General features: G+C 43.2%; 1 protein-coding gene across 1 annotated transcript; it reads left to right on the forward strand.

Moving 5' to 3' along the window:
* The first annotated feature begins 177 nt into the window (after positions 1-177).
* On the forward strand, positions 178-16062 carry SNX5 (sorting nexin 5). Its single transcript, XM_015857117.1, has 13 exons — positions 178-292; positions 7959-8063; positions 8571-8681; positions 9231-9352; positions 9652-9775; positions 10394-10489; positions 11341-11446; positions 11537-11612; positions 12282-12321; positions 12417-12503; positions 13545-13704; positions 14422-14507; positions 15483-16062. The coding sequence occupies exons 1-13, from the start codon at positions 206-208 to the stop codon at positions 15528-15530; spliced, it is 1248 nt and encodes a 415-aa protein (XP_015712603.1). The 5' UTR covers positions 178-205; the 3' UTR covers positions 15531-16062.
* Positions 16063-17487: the final 1425 nt, after the last annotated feature.

Consider the following 17487-nt stretch of genomic DNA (forward strand, 5'->3'; position numbering starts at 1 on the left):
CGCGCTAGATCCGCCGCTATTTGTTCTATCTCCCTCCCGGCTGGGTTTTGTTGCCTTTGTAAAGTGCCCCAAATCGTGAAGAGAGAACGAAATGAAAAAGAAAGTGCTGCGCCGCCATCTTAAATGAAGGCAAACGGCACGCTGCCCTCAGCCAAGATGGCGGCGGCGCCGAGGGGCCGGGCGCAGCGGCTCCGCCCCGCGCTATATGAGGGGCGGCGGCGGCCGTGAGGCGGCAGGCGGGGGTTGGAGGTACCGAGACATGGCGCTGCTGAGGGACGGAGCGAAGAACAAGGTGAGGGGGCAGCGCCGGGACGTACCGGGAGCTGGGCCTGCCCCGTGCTGGGCCTGCCCCGCCGGGATGCCGCCGTTGTGAGGTGCGGTTCCAGGTGGTGGCCTGCGATGAGGAGCTGTCAGCTGTCACTGGGCTGTGCCTCCCTGCTGCTCCCTGCTGTGGCGTCGGGCACTGGCTCGGTTTTGCGTTCCGTGAGGTGCTGATTCGGGATGTCGAAGCCCGAAGTGTGTTCGGGATGGTTTGCTGGGTTCGGGTGTTGTTGTAAGTGCAGCTTAAAGGCTGAGATGGGAACTTTGTGAGGTGTTTAATGAGAGTGTGTGCTGGCAGTGCTTAGAGATGCCTCTTTTACCAAGCGGTCTGCCTGGTTTAGTCTGCGTGCCTTAATAACTACCTCCAGCCGCCTGGGTGGAAGGTAAGGCAGCCTTGCAGCAGGGGTCAGCTGCCTGGCCGGCTGTCTGTAACGTTGGATCTGAATGTAGTTTGCATTATGCCTAAAATGAGCTCACTGGATGATGAACTGTGCTTCAAGCTGTTTGAGCTGCTTATGGGTTGTGTTCTCAGCATCTTCTCCAACCTTCTGAGAGGTGGGCTCCATGGGGGTTGGACTTGATGATCTCTGGAGCTCCCTTCTAACCCCTACGATTCTGTGATTCTGTGGCTTGAAGGACTTGAAATGCCTCTCCAAAAGAGGAGAGACTTGCACTAGGTATGAAGAGGAAATATTTTTTACTCAGTGGTAGTGAGGCTGTGGCACACCTGTAGAAGCTGTGAGTGCCCCATCCCTGGAGATGCTCAAGGCCGGGTTGGATGGGGCTTTGGGCAGCATGAACTGGTGTGGGGGGGGGTCCTGCCTGTGGCTGGGGTTTGGATTTAAGGTCCCTTCCAGTTGTAAAACATACATCTACCTTGAGCAATCTGGTTGAATAACCTCTTTCCTTCCATCTTCTTCCCTAGAACATGAATCTTTTAAAACAAACTTGACCTGTTGAACTGACAGAAGCTTAAGTGTCTTCTAGTTCTTCACTTTGAATTGCGAATCAGCTGCTACTTCTACTTCTTTCAGCTATGCATGAAATGACAAGGATTAAACAAAATATCTGTCATTTGAGAGTAGTGATTGAAAGCCTTTGTAGGCTGCGGAACCTTCAGGTGAGAAGGTAAAACATCAGCTGTCTTGTAGCAATGAGTAACTGTGTATTAATCTGCCTTTCTGCCATAATGGGCAGGAACACTGAAGGGAGGGGAAAATGTTCCCACTGAGGGTTCAAGTAGCTTTAAGCTCCAGCAGTAAATGACCAAAGATTAACTAGCTGTTCAGGTTGTAAGGCTGCCTTGGGATTCCAGCAGCTGCAGTGAAGATAGAAACAGAGTTATCTTGTCTGTTCCTGTTTAGGTATGTGGGCAGTAGATAAAGCTTCTGTCTGTGAAGGAAACATCATTATGTACTAACCTTGAGTGGGAACTGTTGGTGTGTACAAACTAAAAACTGACCCTGAGTAGGTAAAGCAGAATCGTGTCAAGATATATAGGAAGAGGAAGGGAGGGTTGGGAAGGCAAGGGGGGTTGGAAGTGCAATCTCAGATCCACGGGAGGTGAAGATTGCATGTGTTGCAGAGTCCCTTTTACTATTTCTGGCCTCACTATGGGAGGTCAGCAAAGCATTCTTGGAAATGCTGAGTACAGCTTAGGGGCTTGCTTCTGTTGCACAATTTCCATCTTAGCTGGGCGTACTTCATGTTACAGATGAAATACAGACTGGAAGTACTTAGCTAAGGCTGTGCTCTGCAGGCAAATTGCTGTGCCAGGGTGGATTTAGCCTGTGTTGCCAAAGCTGGTGCTTGACTCCTGGAGTGGAGGGAGTTCCTATGTGCTCAAGGTGAGCTAGAGGCTTTGGCCTGGAATATGGGAGCCCTGAATGCTGGCAGTATCCTTCCCACAACCCCTTTCCTCTGCAGAGGCCTGTTTGAGCACTTGAGAGAAGAACGAATCTGGGATCCCTCTGACAGGAGGGCAGAGTGATCAGGGCAGCTTATTGCACAGCCAGTGCTAACAGGTGCTCCAGCCATAGAGCCTGCTTTCTGCTGGCTTGGAAAGCTCTGTGTGCAATAGCATCTCACTGGGACTAAACTAAGCTGCTTTGCTTAGAACAAAGATTAAGAGGGAATAATCAAATAATTGCCCCGCTGGTGTGTTGTATGGTACAAAACTCACAGATTTGGGAGTATTCTGTAGCGTTAGTAGCAATGTGAGGGCTGCATACAAGAAGCCTGCTTCATTTTTCCTGGTTATGTGTAACTTGAATAACTTCAGGACTATTTCAACTAAATGCTAGAGAAGTAATAGCAGTTCTCTCCCAAAAGCTGCAAAATCAAAGCTTCTCATCTGTTTTGTTGGCTCTTTGCTGCATGCAGAATACATTCAGACATATTTCTGGTATCTTGATTAAAGGGAATCTTAAGCCACTTGTGCTGAGTATGACTGAAATGCAATTCTAGGAAGTAATACTTAATGTGTGCTGGTCAGTTACTTGGAAGGGCTGCTGGTTGACTCCTGGCTGTTGAAACAAGGCACTCTGTAATGAAAGCTCTATAGAAACTGCCAGAAAATATCATGTCCTGGTGGCCTCGAGGGAGCACTTAAACCGGTTTAACTAAACTACTTTGTTTTTTTAAAGCAAAAGTGGATGCTGGGCAGTGGCAGATGTAATTACTTGTGATGGTTTTGTGGCTGCAGGTTGACTGACAACAAGGAGGTGATGGGTAAGAAGGGAGCTGGATGCAGCTGACAATTGGGAGAAGGTTCTGTCAAGTGTAAGCTCTCATTGAAGGCGTTACTTGTTCCTTCTGGAAACCAAGTTATGTTGGAAACCCATGGATTAATTTGACATTGAGAATGAATATGAGTTTGTATTTCGCTAACAGTCAAACGTTGTATGCAGTTGCTTGCACTGGCAGATTCTTTTGTTAGAATGGAGAAGTGACAGAGTCACTTCAGCAAAGCTGATGCTAAATTGCAAAGAATGTGACTGTCAAAGCTGCAGCTTGGGACACTTGCCAGAACCAGGCAGCGCCTGTGGCTGAGGACGTTTCCTGCCACTGGGAGCTTGCAAGTATGAAGACGTCCTTGTGCCGAGTGAGGCCTGATCAGAAACTTATTTATCAAGTTGAGGCCTGAATAGGTGATGATTAGTACTGGGTTGGATTTAGATGGTCCAACTTTCTTCTTTAAGCAATAAAAAAACTGCTGTAAAATTCTGCCTGAATTGGTCAGCAATATTCTCCTTGCTATCTTTTCTCTTTAGGGTCAAGATTGGATGCTTTATTGTAGTGTTCTCATTAGTACCATAATAATATCTGGGTGTCCTGAAGCTTGAATCAATCAATGTGATGATTATCTGTTTTTCTGGAGAGCTCTGTGTGATGTCCTGCTCTAATTGCCAAGTCAGGTTAGGTGGGAGTTGTGGTGGATGGGACCTTTACAGAACAGGGATCAGGTTTTCTTGAATCCACATGAAGTCCCGAGGGTCCCAGTATAAGCTGGTGAAGAGGCACAAGAAGTTGAAGGCATCAGTACTGTAAAAGTTGCTGTAGTTGCTGCATACCATAAACTTCTAAAATCTTTCCGTGTCTAATCTAGTAAAATCTACTTAGTGTGTTCAGGTTTCCAACCCAGTTCAGCTGCTTCCCTGCTGTGTTGCTACCATCCTTAGCAGCTCTCTGCTGTAAGTGAGGCATGGTCTCACCAGCTGCTGGGCTCTGGTTGTATGCCCATGGCACTGAAGATATGGGGGAGCACAGGTTAGATTCTGGTTGCTGGAATGGGGAACCTTGGTTCTGCTCATTGTAGGCTGGAAACAATCGTGTCCTAGCTATGAAATGATGAGCTGATGGAGAAGAGCTGTTGGGCAGGGCAGGCTGGGGAGCTCAACTAGGGTGGCTTCCCAGAAAGACCTTAGGCTGGGTGCCTGATTCAGTAAAGGATCAAGCCTTGGGGCCTGGAAATGAAGGAAGGCTCTGCACAGCCTACCTGTGACTGTAAGCAAGTTTTTTCTCATTGCAGAGGAAGAGGTGGGGGGAAGAGCTCCTTGATTCCAGTTCAGTGGAGAAATGCTATAGGGAAAAAGTACTCTGCACAAAGCTGGGCTGTGTGAATGCTCTCTTTGTAGTGTAAGCTTTTCTGCCATGATTATGCAATCTGAAAGGTCTCTGGCCTGGAGTTAGGAGCCACAGTGACCTTCACAGGGCTAGAATAGACTGGTGGCTTTCTATCCTCAGTTTCGTATTACTGAAAGACCTGATGCTAAGGCTCCAGCTAGAGTTGATAATCCTCTGCTACTCTCCAACAATGAAATGCTTGATGTTTCTGCCTGCAGTGATCTTTGTGCATGGGCTATGTCTGTCATGTGCTTACAGCAGATGTTTAGGGTGGGAGAAAGTGCAAGACTTCAGCAAGTAGTTGTTGGTTATTCTGGTTTTTGGACCCTCCTGTTATGGGCTGTGTGTCTGTATGTGCTGCTCTGAGGCTCACTGCTGATGACCCATGGTTGTGCTTTGTAAATGAGGCCCTGCTGGGGCACTAAGCTCTGCTTAAGTAGCATTGTGGGGGAGTTCTGAAGTTGTAGGTTGCATGTTCTTGCCCAGTTGTTTTAATCTGACAAAGCAGTACTGTCTTATGTCCATACATTCATCCCTACCTCTTGTGCAGACAACTACTAGGCATGGAGAGCTGGGGAGAGCATCTAATCACAGGTTACTTCCTCTGTGACACTTAATAAGAAAGCTCCCAAAGTCAGGGCTGGCTGGTTTATGTAACCTTTCCTGTAGTTTAGCTGAGAGGAGGCAGTTTCCTTTAGCTTATCATACTTTTCACAGACTCAGCAGTTTGTATTGTTAGCTCTGCTGATCCTGTTTGGACAGTGGAGATAAGTAAGCAGGATGCAAAACAGCGTAAGGGGGGCTGCATCTTACTGCTTTGGCTGCTGTGTTATCTGACATTGTAGTAGCTGGGAAATGTTGAAAGTTGCCTTCCATTCAGATGGCAACAAACTGCAAGCTCTGCTCCGTGTGAAACTGTTCTGAGTTGGTGGCCCTCTACCCAGCCTTCCTCTAGTGCTTGAGTGGTGTGGCTGCCATTGGTGACATCTGAACCACACCTCTGTGTTGTGCTGCTTCATCTGCGCCTTCCCAGGGAGAGCTTTGTGCATCCAGGGGAATGTGATGAGCAGCTGGGGCTGGGGTCCCTGTGGTGCTGGGAGTCTCATACGTTCAGAGCTGAGCAGTGTCTGGACTGCTAGGGCTGCCCTTTTAGGATATGCTGTGTAAGCACAGAGTCTGGGGTATCCCTCTCTGAGGTGTGGAGGCCGGAGCTAACAGTAACTATCAGTGATAGCTGGAGTCTAGCCAGCAGCAGCCTGGCTAGGGGCAGATGCGTGCCAGCCTGCCAGGTGTGTCCTCTGCAGGCTGGTGGGGAGACTTGTTGTCTGCCAGGTCTGGACTGCAGTTCACAGATGGCTGGACAAAGGGGAGGGAGGTTTCTAGAGCTCTTGGAAGTGAAGTTTTCACTGTAAAAAGAACAATCTCTCATCAGTTCTTATGCAGCTTTACAGAAGCTTAAAGCAGCATTAAGCAATGCACAATGATGGCCTTGCTCAGATGCTGTCTGGTGCTATTGTGGGTTTGGTGCTGGATTGTGTGGTTATCTGGTGGTATGTGCAGGCCCCTGGCTTCTGTTAGCCAATATGCTGCAGGGTGGTGAAATGGCATTGCCTCAGCCCAGCTCTTGAGCTTTCTTTCCTGGTAACACATTCAAACTAATCTCTGAAGGATGGCTTTGGTTTTTGGCCCAGCTCTGACAGTTGTTCTTCTACAAACTTCCTGCTTTGTGGCCTTGATCAGCACTTTCTCCCTTACGCAGGAAATAAGAATGATTTGTTACACTGCAATGCTGGGGAAAGAGCTTCTTACGAGACAAGATTTGTAATGCAAGAACCACCGTAATATAGGCTGAGGGTATTGCTGACTTCTAGATTAGATGTCTGTAATCAGCAGTAACTTGTGTTCTTGGTAGCAGTAGTTTGTATTTCTTGATATCTAGGTAGTTGCATCTGTTTGATTTAGGAACTGGATGCATGTATCGATATTTATCAGTTATCTGTGCTGGCTATGCCTAAGGTCTTTTGCTTCCTGCTGAGGTCATGTAGCTGTCTGATGCTGTTTGTCCTAAACGTTTAGGAACAAGCAGTGTAGTACAATAGTTGAAGGAAGCTCAATTCATAAACAAGAGGCAGAAAACGACTAAAACTTGTGCTCTAAAGCAGTAAGGTACAGCATAACCTGGCCACTTCCCTGCACAGTGATGATTGCCACAGCCTCCCCTGCCGTGAATCTAAAAGCATTGTCCTCAAAAGGAATATCTGCGGGGCTGTGACTTGTGGAGCTCAGAGCTCCATCACCACTTACATCCTTGACTGAGAAGGCTACTGCTCTAGAAAAAAATAAGCGCAGTTGAAATGATATTCTGGACTTAAGAGGTTGGAAAGAAGTATCTCCTGCTAAGAAAGGCACTGGATCTGTTTAAAGCCCCCATCGCAATCAGTGAGAGGGCAAGTCTTTGTTGAACATGATCAACTCTGCCATCTCCTCTGAGGGATTTATTTGGAGTTCATCCACATTGCATGCTCACAAACCCCTTCATAGGTGCTCCAAGTAGAAACAAATAGCACTAAAATGTTGCCAGGCAGAGACTGTCTAGGAAAGATAAGACTTGAATTCAGGAGAGGTAGAGACTTGTAATTACAAGTATAAATAGTTTTCATAAAGTGAAGTTCAGGTATCTCTGAAACTTGTTCTCATTCTAGCTCATAGGGGGCTTTTTTTAAACCATGTGTGCAATCCAGCAGCTGTTAACTAGATGCCAGACACTTTGAAAATAAGATTACCAGAGCACTAATGCTGCATCTGCATATTCTCAGGTTCTGGTCCAAATGCTTGGATCTTGGGCTCATAGGAGTCTAAGAAGGGTTTTACGCATCTTCTCCATTTTTCCCTGGGGGGCAAAGAAACCTTCACAGCTGTTAGAACAGTTAGTGGAAATGCCACTGTGTTTAACTTCATGTGCAGTACTCTTGGGAGATCAGTGGCAGCACTGAGGCTAAGGAGGAAGCGCCCAGTTTTTGTCTATGAGTTGCCCTTTACGGTGGATAAAAATCACTGAATTCTTGTGCCAGACCGGAGCAGCCGTCTGGTGTAAAGATAAGGAAATAGATCACAAGACTAGGCTCTCAAGAGCTCTTCTTCCATGTATTGTGGGGATACAGAATGAGGAGAACTGTTAGTGTTGTTACCCCCTTCAAAATGATTTAAAAAACTTTGGCTTGATGTGCTTAAGTAAATAAGCTGGAGAAGTGCTGGAGGGAAGATGCTTCTTCCTAGGAATATTTCACTAATACCCCCAGTGTTTTCTCTAACAATTGGGTCCGTGGACTCTTAAATGACACTCTTCTTATTTTATGCACTTGGAAGAGAGAGCTGTGTTGAGGCTGTTGTACCTCTGTGTACTGCTCCTTGAGGCAGCAGTCTATTGCAATGTGGTTCTTGTTGACAATGCCGATGACCAATTTGGCTTCACTAAGTCTACTCAATGCTTGACCAGAGCAATTCTGTTGCAGCTGAGGTCTGTGTCTGTAGACCTGAATGTTGACCCTTCTCTTCAAATTGATATACCTGATGCCCTGAGTGAAAAGGACAGAGTGAAGTTCACGGTACATACTAAGGTAAGATAATGGGGCTAGAAAGTGCTCTTTGTAGATATCATGCAAGTAATGTGTGTATTTGTAATGAGCATACCTGCGAAGATGGGTTTGGCAATGAGGAAAATCTAATTAAATGGAGCTTTTTCACTTAAAGGTGGCCCGAGGGTATAAAACCAGAAACTTTTATGCTTCTTAAGACTTGAACACTCACTTTAGACACAAGGTAACAGATATACTAGGTTGGCTTTACTTTAAAAAAATAGAGTATCTTGAGCATGGGCAGGCTGGGGGGTGGGGGAAGGCAGTTACTGTGAGATGCCTCAAAATAAACTGTATTAATGCTGTTCTACAGCAGTGCCTTTTCTTCAAGTAATGTCCTTAGTAAGGCTCTTATTTGAGTGGCAGCTCAGCTAAAAGGGAGTAGGCGAGGCTCTTACTAGGCAAAATAGCTTCCTTTGAAAATAGGCAGAACTGTTTCTAAAAGCACTCATTTACAAAACAGCGGGGCTTCCTTATCTTCTCTTCCAGACTACGCTGCCAGCTTTTCAAAGTCCTGAGTTTTCAGTTACAAGGCAACATGAAGATTTTGTATGGCTGCATGACACACTCAGTGAAACTGAGGAGTATGCAGGACTCATTGTAAGTAGTTCCTGAAAATGTGATTCTAAGCAAAATGCTGCAATAATTTAACGTGGGAAGTAGTAAAGATGTGAAGTCTGTTTTACCACTGTTGCTAGTGTTTCACGACAGGGGTATTCCTTATGCTTTCTTCTGCCTTAGTTACTCAAGTGGTACAGCTCTAGTGTTAACTTTCCCTATGGGTTGGCTGGGAGCAGCAAAACAGCCACAGGCCTTGGTCCCTGACAGCACAGTGGAGCTGATATCTGCTTGAAGGTGACACAGTAGACTGATCTATTAAGTAATCTCTTGTTTTAAGATTATTCAACTGCCACAACAGGCAGCTGGCTATTAAACCATGACAGGAGTGGGCGGTAAAGGTATTTTTCTCTTTGTTGGCTTCTAAGTGCAGGAGTAGCACAGAGCTGGAGGGGTAATGAGAGACATAAGCATCTAAGCTTCTTGGTTGCAGAGCCTTGTTGGCTTGACATGACTGCCTTCTACAGATTGCTAGAAGTAACTTTGTAAATCTTGTTACCATCCATCCCTAACCAATTATTCCTTTGCTAGATACCTCCAGCCCCCTCAAAGCCTGACTTCGATGGTCCCAGAGAGAAGATGCAGAAACTAGGGGAGGGAGAAGTATCTATGACTAAAGAGGAGTTTGCCAAAATGAAGCAAGAACTAGAAGCGTAAGTAGAATGAGTCTGCTGCTAAAGGCTGAATGCAAAGAAGCCTTCTGGGAGACAATATATTTAGCAGTAACTGATGTTGAAGGTGCTGCTGCCTGATACTCTGTAAAATCCTGGAATTAGACAGTTGATAAAGCTTCTTTCAAACAGGAAAATTTCCTAGTTAGAGACGGAAAGTAGCTTCTCAATTGCTAGCTGGCTATTTCAGAGGCACACGGAGTATTTTTACTGGGAAACTATAAGCAATTCTTTGTACAATGAAGTTGCAGATGGATCTCAGTTTTTTTTTTTTCTTTCAGTGAATACCTCGCTGTCTTCAAGAAGACTGTGTCATCACATGAAATCTTCCTTCAGCGGATTTCTTCTCATCCCGTGCTCAGCAAAGACCACAATTTTTGTGTTTTTTTGGAGTATGACCAGGATGTAAGACACTTTCTTCTTTGCATGCGAGGCAGGGGTTGCTACGAGTGCTGCCACTCTTCTGTGTGATTAGATTAGAGCGTTACATAAATCTACACACAGTGTCAGCAAGATGTTGCCAGTAGCGTTTCTGTGAAATGATTAAAAGATAAAGGCCCATCTTTAGGTCACTTTGCTGCAATAGCATCTCTTTAACTGTAGTCAAGTTGGGAAGCCAACTTGATGCATCCCTGGATCTTAAGAACAAATATTGTGCAGGTGTGTTTCTGCTGATACTTTCGTGGTCCTTTAAAATGAAGAGTATTGGTGTGTTGAAGTTAGTACTGCATCATTTTATACCTCATAAGTGGTGGATACTGATTGATGTTATCTAGAGAGAAGCTGAGCTGTTTCTGGGAAAGAGAAAAATCTGTGTTGTGAAGCAGTTGAACTTCTAGTAAAGTTATTTGTTACCTGTACCATCTCATATAGAACTGACAGGGGTGTTAAGATGAGCTTGCAAATCAGACTACACTGTCATACACTACACATAAGTGATGTTATTTTGTAAATGTTAAAGTAGTCATCTTCTCCCTGTATTCATCCTGGATTAATTTGAAGCTGTCCTGGCCTCTCTTCTAGCTGAGTGTTCGGAGGAAAAACACGAAAGAGATGCTTGGCTTCCTTCTAAAAAGTGTGGTAAAGAGTGCAGATGAAATCCTCTTGTCTGGAGTCAAGGTAAGATGGTTGCTTTACATCCTATTTGCTTTATTCTTGATTGGTTATTTCTTATTGCTTATTTCTTAAGGGACATTAGTTATTTGCTTTAGACTTAATGTATGTGAGGCTTAGAGTTACTACTGCAAACCTTACTGCTGTCCCAAGGTGTGCAGAGCGGCCTTTTGACCTTAAAAAAAAAAAAGTCACTGAGGGTATAGACTACTAAAAACTTAAGTATATTTCAAGAACCTTATGTGGAAGAGTTGCCCCAACACTTCTTCCTGTTGGGGAAGAGGGAATCTCACCTTCAGCAAACATGCTTTTGTCTAATTCAGAGGTCTGAATAAGCAAAAGTTATGGTTTCTGCTTCTACTGGATAAAATCAAACATCACAGACTCCTGTAAGTGGTTCAAATTCAGTTTTTCTACCTTGTTGCCATGGCAGATCTTTCTAATAGACTTGCTATCATAGAAACCATGTCATGAAGCTGGTATTACAGTATATGTGTTTTGTATGGATTTGAAGTAAGCTTGTAAACTGCTGAATATTCAGTTACTGTGCTGTTAAAGACCTGGGAAATGAAATTCCAGCAGCTGTTAGCCTTGATGGCTCTCTGGTTACTTCAGACAGCCTGCAGTGCTGAGTAGTTGTGTGTCAAATCCATTTTTGCTTCAGTGTGTTTAAAAAAAATAGCACGATATCAAATATTTAGAAATTCTCGGGGTCTTTTCTTGAACTCTACCTTTTTGATAGAAATTGACAGGCGTAACACTCAGGTGGCTAATGGTGTTTGTTTAGACCCTTCCTTACATAGAAAAGTGCCTGTGCTCTGTGGTAAAGTAACTTAACAGGTTATACTCTCTTTCAGGAAGTAGATGACTTTTTTGAGCAAGAGAAGACTTTTCTTGTAAACTACCACAACAGAATCAAGGATGCATGTGCAAAAGCAGATAAGATGACAAGATCTCGTAAAAGTGAATCTTTTCAAAGACCTTTCTAAAGACCTGCAATCTCACTGGGTTTAGTGATTTCTGTAGCCTGAAAACCTTCTCTTGTTCTTTCAGATGTTGCAGATGACTATATTTATACTTCAGCTTGCTTGAACAGCCTGGCATTAGAAGAACCTACAGTTATCAAAAAGTAAGCAATGCTAATTGCTCATAATATTCTGAGTCTGGGTATTATAAGTTTTCAGAAAATCTAGGATATTGAGTCATAGCTAGTTTGAGTTTATTGAATTGCACACAAAGGCATTGAAACTCTTTCCTCTGCACCAGGTGCATCAAAGAAAAGAATATCAGTTGCATTCATTACTTAACTGATTTCTTGCCACTTGTGCAGCACAGCTTAATTGTATTGCTCAAAGCTTCTTCAGTATAGAGGCCTTGAATTTTATTCCTGTCACAAACTTAGAGAATATAGAAGTTACACCCCTGTATTCTAATGTATTAAATACATTTACAGCTTACACTAGAACATCTGAAATTCTGAAATAGGGTTTTTTTTCACATTGTAGAAGCCTGGTCATTCTAAGATAAATTCATCTTGATAATGATGTACTGAGCCTTGTTAACACAGTTTACAGCTGAAAAAAACCACAACAAAACAGCTTGTTGCTCTCGGAGAGTAGCAATGGGGAAATTCCTTACAAGATTGTTAAATGGTGTCCAGTTGCTCAGCTTTACTGATCTGTTAAGAAGGAATCCAACACCTCTTGCATTAAACCTTTTGTCAGTGTTTCTACATAGACCATCTTTTGAATCCCTTGTCTACGTCTGTATCTAATTCTTGTGCATTTTCTTCCCTGAGGTACTTGCTGAAAGTTGCTGAACTCTTTGAGAAACTCAGGGTAAGAGAAGCTTTGGGAAAAGTAAAAATAACACAAATTTGTAAGTCTGGATGCTGCTGTCCTGTTACATGCAGATTCTATAATCTCTTCTGCAGAAGGTGGAAAGTAGAATTTCTTCTGATGAAGACTTAAAGCTCTCTGAACTGTTGAGGTACTACATGCTCAATATAGATGCTGCTAAGGTGAGAACTGTTTTCTTTTTGAAGCTTATTTTTATGGGGACTGTGACTCAATTATCTCTGTACTTTGAGAAGATAGGAAGGTGGACCCTTTTCTCGCTTAAGAAGCCTGGCAGTTTTGAATGACAGTAGAATATAGAAACTACATATGCAACTGCTGTCTAGTCCAGTTATAAAAGGGTTAAGACCTCTGGTCAGTTTCTTTGGCATGTAGAAGTAAAGAACTCAAAGACATGGGACTGTAGGAAGGGAAATCTCGAGATTGGATCCAACCTACCTGCTAAAACAGGTTCCCTATGGTATGTTGCACAGGTAGGTGTCCAGACAAGACTTAAATATCTTCAGAGAAGGAGACTCCACAACCTCTCTAGGCAGCCAGTAAGGAAGCTCTATGGGAGATTCTTCAGGCCCTTAATGGTCATTGGCACCCTTCACACTCCAATGTGTCCTCACCTAAGATAGAGGGGGAGGAGAACCTCCTTACATTTGCTGGCCATGTTCTTTTTTTTTAATGTACCTCAGGGTACCATTGGCCTTTGGCCACAACTGAATGGATTCTTGTGAGTTAGAGCCAACTGAGTTTCAATTTTCAGTGTTCTGATACTTCCAGTGTTTATAACCCATTAAAAATGCTGATGACAAATTAAAAAACCTTAAGTAAATCCCAAGTACTGGAGCCCTTTTACATGGATATGTGGTAAACATGTGACAGCTACTGCAGTCTGGGCTTCCAACAGGTAGTGTTATTACTGTTTGGTGGGGGTGCCCACCTTACAAAAGGACGAAGCTGTTTTAAAGGGTGTAATTATGACTAAAGCAGCCCTCAAACTTCCTTGATTAAGACACAAGTCACCGTCTTGAGCATGTGATACTGTACTGGTGTAACGCTTCTGCTTTGCTAGGAGTAAAGAATGTTGGAACAGCTTTTTAGAAAAAGCATAATCTAGGGCTGGAAGAAGTGAAACCTCCTGCTAAAGTAGTTGTAACTCAATTTGGTCTGTAGTCCTCTTAAGATTTCTACACATTATTCCTGTCTGCTTTCAGGATCTTCTGTACAGACGTGCAAGGGCTCTTGTTGGTTATGAAAATTCAAACAAAGCTCTAGACAAAGCCAGGCTAAAGAGCAAGGATGTCAACCTGGCTGAGGCGCATCAACAGGATTGTTACCAGAAGTTTGAAAAGATTTCAGAATCTGCAAAACAAGGTGAAAAAGACTTTTTACTGTACTTAATCTCGAGGGAGATTTTAATGTAGTTGTGGTTTCAGTGTGACCTTGAACAGCTGTAGTCTTCTGAATACTGTCCTGTAGCAAGCAGTCTGAAATTCCTAGGGCCTCTGTAAATGCATGTAGAAATTAATGCAACTGTGTCTTATGAAGAACGATTACCTGAGTCTGAGCAATGTCAGTACTAGACCAACTGTAAGTGGAAGCCCTCGTTTGCTTTCTGCACTGAACATTTGTTCTTAGTTTCCACATCAAACAACTATGCAAACAGGCTTTTTCTCTGTCCTGATGCTGCTGAGTGCCCAATACCAAATCTCAAATACTGCTTTTTAGCTGTATGCTTTTGGCAGTATTAGAAACAAACGGACCTTCACGTTGCACACAACTTCCTTCCTATTCCCAGTTTCTGAATACGCCTGTCTGTCCCAGAGCTTATGTGGATCACTCTTTCATTCATGTTGTTTTCCTATGAAACCCTTCTGTTTTAGAGCAGATAGGCAGCTTGTCTGCTAAGATAGCACTGTTACGTGATTCAGTGCATCTTACAGCTAGAAACAGCAAGACTTAGCTCTTAAATCTTTTTGTAGCTTAATGCTCTACTAGAATTTCACAATATGAAACACAAGGGGCGTTACTGAAACTTCAGTCACTATTTTGTACCTCTGTCTTACTTGTGCTTATGCTTTCTTCCTGCAGAACTGATAAGCTTCAAGCAGAAGAGAATAATAGCCTTCCGCAAAAACCTAATTGAAATGGCAGAACTGGAAATAAAACATGCAAAGGTGTGTTCTTTAGAATTTAACAGGTAGCTTGAGAGAAGTGAATACTGTGCAACTCATGACTTGCTGGGTTTCCTTTTAAGACTAGTAATTTGTGAAATAGAACAGTCAGGTTTTCTAACAGAGATCTAGAGAAGAAAAAAGTTGAAAGTCAGGTATTTGTATATACAATGAACAAGTGCTGGCAGTTTCAGGCTGTCTGTATATGACAGATGTTTTCAGCCTGTCACTCCTAGGACACTAGCCTGTTGTCCTGTGAGTAAGAATTCTCAGTTTAGTGTGTAGCATGCTACCCTTTCATTTAAACTTTCTGTGAAGCCCCTTCATCTATGGGATTTTATTCCTTCTGAATAGGCCTAATAGTAGGAAGCCATGGATGCATTACTGAGAGCTGCAGGCACATTCTGCAGCTTGTGATCTAGCTGTCAACTCTTCTTGTTTGGCTTTGCAAAGAGAGGCTCTGTGCTGAGCAAACTTGATGTAAGGTGGGGAGGCCAAGTTGTATAATCTTAATGTCAGAATGCATATACTAATTGTAGGGTCTGCTAATTTAGAGAACAAAGTGGGAAGCCAGAAAAAGTAACTCGCCTCTTTTGGGAAGTTTAGAGAGAGTAATTTTCCATTCCCTGATTGCCTTGGTCTTCATTATGTGTAGTTACTTCAATGCTGTGCTTAAACTAGGTATAAAAGGCTCTGCTTGGCCCACTTTAGAAAAAGGATAAATAAAAAATTCCTAGTCTGCTGTCCTTTTCCTCCTTCCACAGCCAAGGTCACAGTAACAGGTTTACAGAGAGGAGCAGACCACTGACTGCTTTTGGCAGTGCTTGAATACTTGTTTCTGCAGTACAGTCTCTTAGTTGCTGTCACAAGCTACAGAAACTGGGGATGGACCTGACATTTTGAAAGCTCCTTCATTGTTGAAAGTCTGATTTAAACAATCAGTCCAACTCACCTGAAACTAATTATCTTCCTTTCCAGAATAACGTCTCTCTCCTGCAAAGCTGTATTGACTTGTTCAAGAACTAAGGAGCCTTATTCTGAAAATGTGAAGGAATATAAAAAAAATCAATTGCACTCAATGGCTGGGGTAACTTATTGGCTTGATTTCATAAGCTTAAAATAAATATTGTCACTGAGATTATTTGACTAATACTGAAGTACTTTGATGTATTGACTTTCTGGGTATAAATGAGAGCAGAATTGCATGTGAGTTGTCTGGATGTAGCTACCATCCTGTTGACTGATAACTCAAAATGAGTCAAATGTTGGGGAAAAAAAAATAAATTAACTTGCTGTTGACTGATTCTTCATCCAGCAGAAAATGTTTTTGGAGAAGAATTCTTATTTTGAAGGATGGCAAAGCAATCTGTTGACATAGACCTGATATTTGAAACTTGCAAGTGGGAATGACTTATGTGTAGAAATTTTATAAAGCAAATATCCTTAACATTCCACTTCCCAGATGGATTTCTACTACAGTATATTTTGAATTTGTATAACTACATTCGGTATTTGTACACTTGGGTGATAGAGTAAATAAAGATATCTGACAAAACAAGCTGTTGCTCTATGGCAAGACTTTGTGTGGGATCTAAGCTACATACCGGGGCTTCAGGTACAGTATTAGCACATTACTTATCACCTGGAGCTTTTCATTCTGTGCATTAGAGATGTATATTTGGCTCAGGATTGCTCTTGAAATGGATATTGATGTGAAATACAGGGAGCTGAGGTCATGCTGCTGCTTGAAAAGCATTCTTCAGCTGTTGGTTGCTATATGCTAAACACCAAGGAAACCAAACCTTTCCTAAAGCATTGTTAGGTCTGGATGGCTTGGACTCCTTCAGACTGCTTTACAGCACTTCATTTGTGTTTTATTGGTCTTGACACCTCCTGCTAGCACCAAAGAGGCTGTTTGAAACTTGCAAGCACAGCCCTTGTCAGTCTTCTGTGTACGCTGTAAGTCTTTAAACTTTGTGTGGCCCCCTGAGTGTTCACTACCATAATCTAAGTACTCCAATGTGGCATGACAGTGTGGCTGTCATTTGGCATGTTTGTATATGGGTCAACTAGCCATGTCCTTCTAGAGACAGCTTTCTGTAGAGTAAAAGAGAAATCTGAGCATATTTCTTTTGTTTGGCCTTCTAATTGTGCTGAAATTAGACTGCATTGCTATACTCTGATCAGACTGTCTGAAGTGGTTTCAACCAGACAAGCTTGTTCAATTGCTTGCTCTTCCATAGCCTACTGCTTATTTGTTTGGGCTCCACTGTGCTGCTCTTGGCAACCACAACATCACACAGAGTTATTAGGTAGGTAGCATTGCCTGTAACAAGGAAACTCTGCTCACTTGTCCTGGGGTGTTCAAGCAGGCAACTTTTTCCTAAAAACTGTGTGCTGCACTTTCAGCCATTACTTTGGCTCTTTCATTCAGAGAGAAGAGCAGGCTGAGGTTCCTGGGCTCTGTTGGTATGCCGGCTGTGTCATGATTAATGTGGCTGTGGCTCTCAAACTGTGGTTGCTTCATGTCCTCTTGTACCTATTGCATGTTTCATAGGAAAAATAGTATTGCCTTGCTTATTGGTGCTTGGCAGCAAGTGCTGTTTACATAACGGATCTTCTGAACCCAACTGTAGCATTTGGGTTGTCTGTATTTTTTTTATAGCTTTCACTGAGTTTGATTTTAGGGAAGTTTGACATAATATTTTAAGTGAGGTTGATTTGATGAGATTTAAACGTTCAGAGCACTTTGTAATTACAGTTTTAGACAAATGTCGTAGTCAGCAAATTCACAATAACTGTAAGAAGGCAGCTACAAAGCAGTCTTTGTCAGTGACACGGTTGCTTTGCAGGAAGCTGCCTTCTAGCTTTACCGGTAGGGTGCATCACAATCTGCTTCAGTGTCTGAAACACGTTTACTTGGTATAATACCACTCACAGCCCAGACTGTGTTCCTGGAGGCCAGTGGGTGGCAGTCTGGGAC

The sequence above is a fragment of the Coturnix japonica genome, chromosome 3 (genome assembly GCF_001577835.2).
Source record: "Coturnix japonica isolate 7356 chromosome 3, Coturnix japonica 2.1, whole genome shotgun sequence".
NCBI classification, from domain to species: Eukaryota; Metazoa; Chordata; class Aves; order Galliformes; family Phasianidae; genus Coturnix; species Coturnix japonica.

What these genes read in the sequence shown, in the direction of transcription:
- SNX5 (XM_015857117.1), top strand. Translation starts at nt 206, where the DNA reads ATGAGGGGCGGCGGCGGCCGTGAGGCGGCAGGCGGGGGTTGGAGGTAC. An exon ending in AGTTCACGGTACATACTAAG is followed by an intron (nt 8,064 to 8,570) that starts GTAAGATAATGG and finishes CTTCTCTTCCAG; the next exon opens with ACTACGCTGCCAGCTTTTCA. An exon ending in AACTCTTTGAGAAACTCAGG is followed by an intron (nt 12,322 to 12,416) that starts GTAAGAGAAGCT and finishes TCTCTTCTGCAG; the next exon opens with AAGGTGGAAAGTAGAATTTC.